Here is an 11,740-nt window from a genome sequence, read left to right on the forward strand (position 1 = left end):
GCGCGCTGACAGGCGTGGGGGCGGTGTGCGGACGACGCGGGGGTAGCGCCGCGCTGGGGTGGGCCGACGATGGCGGTGTTGCGCGGAGGTGGCATGCGAGAATGAGAACCCGTCGTAACCGTCGCGCCTTCTCATGCTCTTGCCGCCATCGCTACTCGTCTCAACGTCGTTTCCGCCGCCTCGTCGACGCCGACCCACCACCGTCGACGCCTGCGCCCCTTCACTACCGTCGCACGCCATCAGGCCGCTGCACGCGTCGCCACCGCCGTGAGACCTCCTCGGCATGTCGTCGCCGTCATCTTCCGCACGCAGCGCCGCCGTCTCCGCTTGTCGCCGTCGCACTGTCGCCGCCGCCATCGCCGTCCGCCTCCCTCGCCCCTGCCTGCCCTCCAACCGAAAGAAAGGGAGAGAGAAAGAGTGACAGGCAATGACAGGTGGGCCCACCGTTAAAAAAAATGATGACTAGATTGCCACGTGTACGCCACGTAGGATAAAACTGCTTTGGATTGGATGGAGAGGGTAATTTGCCCGGTGTTGAAAATTCAGGGTAAACGATATCTAGTTTTCGGATTTAGGAGGATAATTCGGCCGACCGCGATACTTTAGGGGGTAATTCGTACTTTTAATATTGATGATTCCTATAATTTTTGTTTACAAATGTTTATAAGTTAACTATAAAACTTAATTTTAGAGTTAGATTATTGTACCATATTTACTTTGAATTGTCGCAAATACTTATATAAACATTTCATCCGTAAATTATTTTTAGCCATTTCTGACTGAAGCCGATATCAGTTTGGGAGACGGAGAAAAACTCCCCTCGTTACTTTTCGTGTTACCTCCGATTCCCCACCCGCCGGAGGCGGCGGCAGAGCTCCGGCGAACCTAGGGATCCGGTTCGTCATCCTTGCACCACACCGGGGAGATTAGGTCGTCGGGGATGACGAAGATTGGAGAATGCCCGGAAGGAGGTTGTGCTCTTCTCAGCGGCGGCGGCTGCTGCTGCTTGGAGGGGCTTCGATCGAGTGCCCGTGCACGCAGCACGACCAAGCCGCCATGGCACTACGGATGTGAGGCCAGAATCCTCCTATAGCTCTCTTCTCATCTGAAGGCCATGACCCGTTTGTGGATTTGTGAATTAACCTACCCGAGTGCGTTTATTCCGGTTGTTTCAGCCAAGCAGAATGGCCGCCATGTCCTCCCGGAGCAATCTCCTCGCCGCCGCCGCGGGCTCCGCATCGGCGGCTATGCCTATGTCAAGGTTGTGTTCTTAGCTGCTGCCATTTTCAGGTTCAGAAACTTCAGAGTAGAGTTTTTCCCCCATTTTTCAGTTAGTGCTGTAGTAAGCAGCATTGTTTCTATGCCTTGCGTTTTCACTGTTTTGAGGTTAAGTGTGGAGGATTTGAAGGGGAGTTGCATATGGGCAAATGCTGCTCTACTGGGATCCATCAATTCTCCCATATTCACCTATCTAGCATTGCGCCTGCCCATGCTTAAACTGTGAGATCGCAATCACAATCATGCAGTATTTTAATTTGTTTTCAGGATGTTCTGCTTTCTCATGCTACTTTATGAAATCGTCGTACAGCACTGCCACTTTTGAGGTGTTTGAATAAGGTGTTAGAAAATCAAGGGAAATTTGCAACTATACCATTATAATTTTATAAAATTTGAGATATGTATCGGTATCTCAACGACATGTAAAACCCACGTGAATCAATGACATGTGGGTATAATTTTATAAAATTTGAGATATGTATCGGTATCTCAACCCACGTGAATCAATGACATGTGGATCAGAACGACATATCTTGAACTTTGCAATATTATAATAGCACCTGACTTCATCAACTAGGTGGTTTGAGCTTTGATTGGCTGTTCCTTTTCCTGATTTAAACCTGCTATACTTTTCCTTTTCCTGTTTTAACCATGCTATGCTTTTTATTCATCTTGTTGGTTAGCATGATATGTTCATGCACACTTAAAGAACATTTCAGTTCCCGCACAATGTCCAGGTTACAGTAATAAGAACACAAGCAACAGAATCACGGATGAAAATATTTTAATTGAAACATGGTATACATTGTAATCAGCCTTGTCAAAATTTGAGAAAAAGGGTATCTATACATGACACGGTACACATAACAGGCAATGCATACAAATAAAGTATAACTTAATCTAAAAGAATCAACCATATTGCCCTTCTATACGTATTATCACCGTTTCATAAAGAATATTACATGATTTTGAAACTTTTGTATAAAGTGGAAAATTATTATCAGATTTAGCTTTTCAACTGTGTATTGTCATTGCTAGGGATGCCGGCTGCAAGCTTTGCTCTAAGGTCCTTCCTGAGAATCTTGCCAGAAGGACTCTTTGGAATTGAATCCGCAAAGAAAACTTTGTTGAGCCTCTTGTAGAAAACAACCTGTGAAGTTGTACAAAATAATCTGGATTATTATGCTTTTGACGGTGAAAGGTTGGTATATGGACCAATCCAATTATTTCTATTCTTTTACATGATGTATGATTTAGCTTTGACTTGTTAGGGAGTACTCTTTTGTAAGTATACATGAGCATTAGAATGTGTCATCGCTTGTTTGTGAACCACAGTGGGTACATGGAGAGATTGAGAAACTTAGCAGTTAGCATTACCTCCTTTGCCACGAATTGCTTGATCTCATTCTCGCTGATCGCAGATCCTTCAATCCGTACAATGAACGCGACTGGCACTTCACCCGCAATTTCGTCTATCATCCTGCAAGAATTCAACAAGAATTTAGTCCTCTGAAATGATGGAAATATGTTGACCTTCTATTCATCTAAGCATTGATCAACTTACGGTACAACGGCAGCATCCTTAATATCAGGGTGTGTAATGAGAAGAGCTTCAAGTTCTGCAGGAGGTACTTGGAATCCCTTGTATTTGATAATTTCCTTGAGCCGGTCAACAATGAAGATCTCGTCGTTGTCGTCAACGTAACCAATGTCTCCAGTGTGCAGCCAACCGCCCTTGTCGATGGTGTTCTTTGTGGACTCCGGATCATTCAGATAACCTGCAAATCACAGGCACAGGTAATGGCTTGAAATTGTAGCATTCATAGTTTCAGACATCAGGTGCATTTTGTTCACTCAGATAAGCTAGAGCATATCAGTGCAGATTCCAGTACAGTTCTTAGTGATTTTTCTTTCAAAAAAACAGTAGTCAAGTAGGGAGAATTTTCAGTGCAAACACTACTGATCGTTGAAGATAGTCAGCTTCAGGTTTAAAATTTGACAGCCGTATGCCACCTGCTGATAATTTGCTTCAAACACTTCCGGGTGGTGAATAAAAATCAAGCAAGTGGCCTATTTCCAGCATTTATATCTTGCCATGAATTGTTGGACATTTCTTCGAAATCTCAGTCATTCAGGTCTCATTCAGAGACAGCTGGCGCTGAAAGCACCATAGTATTCATTTCCTAGTGCTTCGCCATACTTGTCTATTCGTAATTCGTAAATCACAATGTAGTTTTTTTTAATGTTTCAAATAGATCAGATATTTTTTCTGGGGAAAAAAAGTAGGACAAGCTAGCACTTCTTCCATTGAAAGGACAAAAAGGGGCCACATCAATGTGCAAGGTAACCGATGTTGAAATAAATGAACAGGAATAGGAACTGTGGAGATTCCTACAACAAAGTAGTAATGTGCACATCTGCACATGGGTAGTGAGCATATAACAGCCTGTTTGCCATAATAGATTCAATGCATACCCTGAGCGGAACACGGTTCACTTCACCAAACACGTCTTGCTAACTGAAAAATGATTAGTGTCCAGTTGCATAGTGGCTCTAAAGAATTGATAGAACCATTGAAAATTGGATTTGTCCTTGACAGTCAACACATCCAGCCAATTAAATTTGTCTAAAAAGGAGATTTATTTTTCCTTTTCTTTTTGGTTTTTTGTCGTGTTGATGATAAAACTAAAAATCATTTCTCAAACAGAAATTTACTTAAGCTAAGGAGTACATGGAAATAGTTTGTTCTGGATTGTACGGCTAGTGCAAGGTGAGTCTTTCATAGTAACCTTTGGAAAATGCTCTCACATGGGCAAGCGTGAATGCGTGATTCATCAATGAATGCAAGCTATAAAGTATGGACCATCTAGAAGATGACAACCTTGATTCTCTGTTAACTAATGGTTGCACTTCTGGAACTCCAGTTGAATATAGTAGCACGCAAGTAGAGATCCGGACTTAGTTTGGAGCTCCCGTTAAAAATTATAAACATTATTCTAATCTAAAATTTTGGATCATGGCAGAGTTCAGTTAAAATGTCGATTATTTTACTCTTCACAATTAACAATGGTCCAGCCTGCCTTTGCCATAGTGTTTCTAATACTGTAATAACATGTTTGACCGAGATTGTCTCATCGGAGAGTGGAAACTTATACTAAAGTAGGTCTTGTTGATCACCGCTGATAGTTACAGCTTTAAATACAAAGGAAAATATTTCTTTTTCAGTGAAACATCATAGCAACTTGAAAAGCAAAAACGCCTTCATTTTGGTCTTAAGTAACATGGAAAAATATATGTATATTTTCCAGTACCAATCAGGAGTGGATTTTAGACCATCAAGTGGACATTCACTATCTATTGCTTGTTATCTAAATAATTATTAAAAAAATTTAGAAAATTTGTAAAGACAGATTAATATAATATATATTACTCCACAAACATGCAAGTTTAAATATGACTTCTACCATCTGTAACAAAAATAACAAATTAATCTCTGAATATTATACGTTATTTTTTGTTACGGATTATAGAAGTTATTTTTGAATTTGCATGTTTGTGGAGTTGTATATTTAGTACTAATCTATCTTCATATTTTTTTTAAAAAAATTAATAACTATTTAATGACATGTAATAGATCAGGGAACGGAGATCATAATACTTTCCCGTACCAATCCTATTAGGGATTGTCCCATCGAACGTTTGGAAACGTAGATTATTAATAAAACTCATCCATAATCTTGGACTAATTCGCGAGACAAATCTATTGAGCCTAATTAACCTATGATTAGCCTATGTGATACTACAATAAATATGCTCTAGTTATGGATTAATTAAGCTTAAAAAATTTGTCACGCCAATTAGCTCTTATTTCTGTAATTAGTTTTATAATTAGTCTATATTTAATATTTATAATAAGTATCCAAACATCGAGTTTAGCTCCATCTAAACACCCCTAGATACCGAGTAATATCACCCAGGCATGGGTCCAAGAGGCACGGACCTGCATCAACGCCTCTCTATCTCATTCGTCCAAGCCAGGTAGCAAAATTTGACTATGACACAGGCAGCTCAGGTGCTAACCCTTCTCCACACGCAAGTCAAGAGATTAGGTTCAGGCAGGGTAGCTGCAGACAAAGTTGCTATGTGGTTCCTACCACAGAGGTAGTTGATCAAGATTTGTTGCGGCATTACGGTAGCTTCTTCTTCTTGCCATCAAATCGATGCAGAGTTTCTTTTGAGCTGATCAGCTTCTTCTTGGGAGCATTATTGTTGCCTGCATGTCCGCGTTGATGAGTTGTTCCGCGAACCGAGGATGATTCGCTACCAACGCGCCTGCGTGTCAAGGTGGATAACAACAACCATGTGCTAGCTCCCGGCTGCTAATCGTGTCTTGGAACAGAGGGTAGACTATCAGCTGCTACCAAACTGCACCCAACTGCAACAGAAGGCTTTGCGAAAGGGATGAAAGGTTTGGTGCAACTACCACACACACACACACACACACCGTTTAGATTAGTCTATTGATTCTCTGCTAGCACAAACTAAAACAGTACAGTTCCAACAGAAAAGAACACATGTACTGATGAGGAAGCGTTCCTTTTTCTCGATGTACCGGAGAATGCAATTCCCGGAGGTTCTGTGAATAGCCTTTTTTGGGAGAAAAGAGACCAATAATTGAGTGACGGAACCTGTCCATAAAGAAATCGATATTTCGACACTACCTCGGCCTATAAGCAAACCAAAAACATCTACTAATATTATTGGTTACGACTAGTGCGCAGGTTCCCATCCCAAAGTTAATTAAGCTACGCCAAAGTGTGACAATGACGTCACCCGGTCACAAGACTACATACCTAAACCCACACTCTTACTAACTTGTTTAACGGCTAGTGACGCTCAAAAGTATCATGCCGTAAAACAGGGAAGATGAGTGATTTGATTCTGCTGAGACGATACTGATGATTATATGAGGGACGTACCTTTCATGATTTGTTCTCCCCGGATGCAAATCTCCCCTGACTGGTTCCGGCCAAGGGTGGCGCCGGTGTCGGGGTCGACGATCTTCAGCTCGGCGTTCCTGACAACCGTCCCGCACGAACCGGACTTGACCTCGAATGGCTCCTTGGCGAACGCCAGGCACATGGCCAGCACAGGTCCAGCCTCAGTCATCCCATATCCCTGTCGCATGTAAACAGCAAATTCAGTATCACTATCACGCTGCATTCTGATTTCAATTTCACAGCGAACAAAAACATCACGAAAGATTCAGCGGGGAGGAGGATACTTTGACGTAAAGTCAAAGGGACGTTCGCTGCCCCACCTATCAGTCCCTCTGACGTTACGATAGAGGATCTCGTTCCATTCGGCAGACGGGCGGTGCACAGCCATCAGCTGTGGGGGCTAGTCCACCCACAGAAACATGAACGAAAGGTAGTTAACGGAAATGCTTTCTTAAGGAGACAGCAACCGGAATCATGGAGTTGGCGTGTGCTTCCGACCTTTCACCACACTTGTCCCGGACTGAGCGCCCGTGGAACACCCAACACACAGGTCTGGACGCGTAAAGGGAGGCGCCCATCTCTCCTCCCTCCTCCGCCCCGTCGTTGAGACGTCGCCTTACCACACACCCCAAGTAACCGGCCGGCCATCATCGATGCTCCTCTCCCTCTGCCTTTCGCGCACCAAAAGAAGCCAAGAGCTCGACGGACTACCACCCACCTACTCCTCATCAAGATTTCTCTCAATAATGTTTCAGTCCGTCACGTACAAAATCCATGATTTTTATATAACACCTTGTGCCAACCAGTACTACTGATACTACTGAAAGCTCGACGTGCATTGCATGAGTTCAGAACTGAATGATGCCGATATATGGGCCGGCGTGTGAAGGAGATAGTTGAGCGGACCTGTCCAAGCACGGCGTTGGGGATCTTGGCCATGAAGGCGTCCTGGAGGTCCTTCCCCATGGGGGCGGCGCCGGACATGACCATGCGGATGGAGGCGAGGTCGTCGGCGGTGACGCGGGGGCTCTTGGCGATCTCCACCACGATGGGCGGCACGAAGGGCGCGACGGTGACGCCGTGCGCCCGCGTCAGGTCGACCAGCGCGCCCAGGTCGAACTTGCGCATGATCACGATCGCCGACCCGGCTCGCAGCCCCGCCAGCAGCACCGAGTTGAGCGAGTAGATGTGGAACAGCGGCAGCAGGCACAGCAGCACGTCCTCCCTGCGGAAGTACAAGTTCGGGTTCTCCCCATCCACCTGCACAAAACCCACACAAAAAAAAAATTCAGAAATTTAAACTATATTAGCACTGTTTCATATTATAATATTTTCTTGCAATCCCTAAATTCATACACATATACAATCCAGATAGGATCAAAACAAATTGCATTATTACGAAGTAGTTTAGTGGTGTTTAAAATTGAATACATGTATTAAGAAAGCTGGTAGGATTAATAAATATGGAAAGATTGTGATTAATTGATAATGACAAAATTTGTTAAAAGCGTTAGTGAAGTAAAAAAGGGAATGCAATGTAAAAAAATGATGTTATGTTCTGAAACAAAATTTGAACATATAAATTGTTATATTTCGGGAGGAGTATTAACCGCCATCGCCATCAGGCACCGGCACGAATCTTAACGCGCGCGGGGAAGGATCGGACAGCTGGGATCATGTGGCTGACTGGTGGGCCCATAGGTGGGTCCCATAGGAAACTAGAGGTGAGGAGTGAATTGAATGATCACTTGCTTGGCGCCGACAAAAAAAAAAGGAGATAAAAAAAGAGAAAATCACAAGCTGGAAAGCGAGACGCCACTTCGAAGAGCAGAAAGGGGAAGAAATCCCCCCAAAAATTCGAGGGCGCAGTGGAAAAATTCGAAGCGAAGCTTAACAATGGCGTAGCCGGTAGAAGCAGCGGGAGAGCAAGCAGCTCACCTGCTGGGCGACGCTGGTGACGAGGCTGCGGTGGGTGAGCATGACGCCCTTGGGCAGCCCGGTGGTGCCGGAGGAGTAGGGGAGCGCAACGACGTCGTCGGGGTCGACCTCCTCGTCAGCGGCGAGGGGCTCGATGGAGGCGTCCAGCATCGCCTCCCTGAAGGCGAGGCAGCCGTCGAAGTCCCCGTCGACGGCGACCACGGGGATGCCGCGCTCGGCGGCGAACCCGCGCACCTTCTCGACGGCGCAGGCCTCGGTGACGATCAGCCTGGCGCCGGCCGCCGACGCCTGGCGGTGGATCTCGTGCGGGGTGTAGAACGGGTTGGCCGTGGTGGTGGCCGCTCCCAGCCTGGCGGCGCCGAGGAAGACGAAGGCGAACTCGGGGCAGTTGCGGAGCAGGTTCATCACCACGTCGCCCTTGCCCACCCCGAGCCGCCGCAGCCCCGCCGCCGCGCGCCGCGAGAGCTCCTCCACCTCGCTGTAGCTGTACACCGCCCCGCTCTGCCCGTCAATGAGGCAGGGGCGGGCTGCCACCTCGGGGAGCTTCTCGAAGCAGTAGTCCTGGAGCGTGAGGTGGCTAGGGATCTCGATGTCGGGGAGCTTGGACCGGAACACCGTCTCCTCCGGCGCCGCCGCGGCCATCGACCCCATCGATCCGGATCACAGCTCTCCCTCTCTCTCTCTCTCTCTCTCTCTCTCTCTCTCTCTCTCTCTCTCTCTCTACGGAGCGGAAGGGCGAAATGGGGATCGGGAAATCTCAGCTCAGCTCCTCCGCTTCCGCTCCTGAGGAAGAAGGAATTGGGGGAGAGCGAGGCGAGGCGTTAATATACCGACGCGGCGACGACGAAGGGTTGGTAGGGGACAGGTCCGGGTGAATGACCGGTGGGACCCACATGGCGGTGGGAGGAGCGGGGTAAGTTTTCCGGTCTCCTCTGACGCGGGTCGGGTTGGTGAGACCGTGTGAGGACTTGGTGCAGTGGAGACGGGGGAGTGAACCGGTGGGTTGACTCCGACAGGTAATGCCACGTCATCACACTCTTCCCTCCATTTCCATCGAGTAAGGTAAGACTTCTTAGTTTTAAACAAAACCATGCTACATTGATATATATATATATATATATCGTTTGTATATTTATATAGATTTATTAATAATTATATGATTTAGATAATATGAGTAAGTCTTACTCCATAGATATTTTTTTGCTTATATTTATGTTTATAAGTCAAAATTTGAATTTTCAATATATAATTTAGAGTTGATTTGGGGATTTTCAATTAAGTTTATTTTCCAATCTTGGATCCTTGACATCTAGATAGCTAAAAATATATACATAAAAGTTTTATTCACAAATATGTCGTTTGTATTTATTAAAAAAAAACTAAACAACCTCCCTCTTATATTATGAATGGAGGTAGTATTTTTAAACTTTGTAGGCGCCGTGATACAAAAATATTTATTGTTTTAAATAGGGTTGAGTCAAAATTTAATATTTCAATTATTAATAAATTGTTAGTTTAAATATGTAATAAATTGTATACATAAATTTGCCTTGAAAATATCGTGATATTATAAACTTATTATATTTTATAGATTTATTTAAAAAATAGGTCGTCAAAGTTTGCAAGTTTAACCAATTTTTATCATAAGTAATAAATATTTTCATCAGAGGGAGTGTTTTCTAAGAATAAATTCCCAAACTATGTATACTATAACCGAACAATCACAAAACTCCATAAATGCATTTCTGTATCACACAAATTCGTAGTTCTCATCAAAATTTTCCCCATACCCACTTCTTGTAATATAACTACCTCATATCTTACACAATTAGTGATGATATTTTTTTCATATTCATAATTCCAAAATAGTATATCCGTTCCAAAATATAAGCAATATAGAATACTGAGATGTAAAAAAAATACATTTTTAGTCACTTCAGTGATATTTTTAAAAAAATTTGAATTTGATTAGATTTCCTTTTCAGCCATCTGATTGACTCTGAAATCATCGGAAAGACATATTTAATTGATGTTTAGAACAACTAAGTTACTAAGAAAACAAGTCAAAATGTTTGTCCAGAACAACAAATATATCTGACTAGAGGTAGAGGTAGTATTTATGCATGATACAAAATTATAATTCAGATATTTTATATTTTAGAACAAAGAGAGTAGCATATTATGTCTAATCGCGTATGACAAAACTATATTTTAGAGCAGACAGAGCAATGTGTATTTTAGAGTATCTTATCCCAAAACTACATATTGTGACAAAGTTATTAAAGAACTACATGATGTAGAGGGTAGATTCATATTACTATTGTTCTGTAATTTATAAAACCATATTACTATTGTATTTTGAGTTATAAAACCAAAGTTTTGTCACATAATCTATGCTCTAGTTATAGTTTTGTAACATAGGATTCTAACTCTATATTTTATGATAAATTTAATACTATATTCGTACTTAGGTGATATACAGTACCGTTTTGGGATAGTTTCAAACTTATTTTTTTAAGGTTTCTCCAATGTTTGGATCTGATGATCTAATTTTGTTACACTATACATAGGTAATATATGCAGTAGAAATTCTATATGGCTAAAACTAAAACTAAAATATATAACTTTACAATAAACTTGTGTGTCATATATCTTATTAAAATAGATTAATGGATGAATATTTAAAATACTTTAAAAATACCAAGTTAACTACATTACTAACCGTGACCTTTATTTTAAAATTTTACTCGTAGTACAGCCGTACAGGTTTTAAAGTTTCTGGTTGTAATCAATGGGGATAGCGTAGAGTAGTCGTCGTGTGAGCTGGGATGGATCGTGGTTTCAGGGGTCGGTTTCGATATCGATGGCCCTTTCGACGGTGACGCCGACGGCTAATTCGTCGGCGCGCCCGCGAATTCGGCCGTCTCGAACACTCATCTCCTCCTCACCCCTACGTCTCGACGCGTGCTAATTATACGTGCTACGACTGGCAGGCAGCTGGTAGCAACACCGAGAGCTGTGTGGCACGTCCACTTCGATGTTTCGGCTTCTCTTTATACTTATAATTTAAAATTTAAAATTAAAATTAATTTTAAGTTTTTCATCAAAGTTTTTTTTCAGCTTTAGATTTAAATCACTAATAATTTATATATATACGTTTTATTTTTTATATAAAAGTTTTATTTATAAAATATTTTTATTTGTAAATATATAGTTTGAACCGACTGATCCGTACGTATACGACGAAGCGTGACAAACTACGGGTTGGATACGTTTTGTATAGGTAGCAACGAAATGATTCTAACATCAAGAGTTAGAAACGCGTTTGCTTGGAGTGGTTTTGATTTGTCACCACGCGTTGTGTACGTGAATATTCGACGCCGTTGATTTTTAAAATATATTTAATTGTTTGTTTTATTTAAAAACTTTTATAAAATATGTAAAACTATATGTATATATAAAAATATATTTAACAATAAATGATAGAAAAAATTAACAATTACTTAATTTTTTCAATAAGATAA

General features: G+C 42.5%; 2 protein-coding genes across 2 annotated transcripts; one reads left to right on the forward strand and one right to left on the reverse strand.

The window, feature by feature from the left end:
- Window positions 1–787: 787 nt before the first annotated feature.
- Window positions 788–2,070, forward strand: LOC107304486. The gene is made up of 2 exons (XM_015838645.2): window positions 788–1,070; window positions 1,176–2,070. The coding sequence occupies exons 1-2, from the start codon at window positions 941–943 to the stop codon at window positions 1,502–1,504; spliced, it is 459 nt and encodes a 152-aa protein (XP_015694131.1). The 5' UTR covers window positions 788–940; the 3' UTR covers window positions 1,505–2,070.
- A 9-nt stretch (window positions 2,071–2,079) lies between these two features.
- Window positions 2,080–8,991, reverse strand: LOC102721287 (probable 4-coumarate--CoA ligase 4). Its single transcript, XM_040524813.1, has 6 exons — window positions 8,217–8,991; window positions 7,185–7,538; window positions 6,258–6,456; window positions 2,843–3,056; window positions 2,656–2,758; window positions 2,080–2,428 (listed from the first exon to the last, which is right to left on the reverse strand). The coding sequence occupies exons 1-6, from the start codon at window positions 8,865–8,867 to the stop codon at window positions 2,285–2,287; spliced, it is 1,665 nt and encodes a 554-aa protein (XP_040380747.1). The 5' UTR covers window positions 8,868–8,991; the 3' UTR covers window positions 2,080–2,284.
- Between the last annotated feature and the right edge of the window lie 2,749 nt (window positions 8,992–11,740).

The sequence above is a fragment of the Oryza brachyantha genome, chromosome 6, assembly GCF_000231095.2.
Source record: "Oryza brachyantha chromosome 6, ObraRS2, whole genome shotgun sequence".
Classification (NCBI taxonomy): domain Eukaryota; kingdom Viridiplantae; phylum Streptophyta; class Magnoliopsida; order Poales; family Poaceae; genus Oryza; species Oryza brachyantha.

Bases quoted from the DNA above. Each gene is read 5' to 3' on its own strand.
- LOC107304486 (XM_015838645.2), top strand. From the start codon at position 941: ATGACGAAGATTGGAGAATGCCCGGAAGGAGGTTGTGCTCTTCTCAGC. The intron at 1,071-1,175 runs GTGAGGCCAGAA...CGGTTGTTTCAG, and splicing joins GCCGCCATGGCACTACGGAT to CCAAGCAGAATGGCCGCCAT.
- LOC102721287 (XM_040524813.1), bottom strand. From the start codon at position 8,867: ATGGGGTCGATGGCCGCGGCGGCGCCGGAGGAGACGGTGTTCCGGTCC. The intron at 6,457-7,184 runs GTCCGCTCAACT...TACATGCGACAG, and splicing joins CCAACGCCGTGCTTGGACAG to GGATATGGGATGACTGAGGC. The intron at 2,759-2,842 runs GTAAGTTGATCA...GAATTCTTGCAG, and splicing joins AAGGATGCTGCCGTTGTACC to GATGATAGACGAAATTGCGG.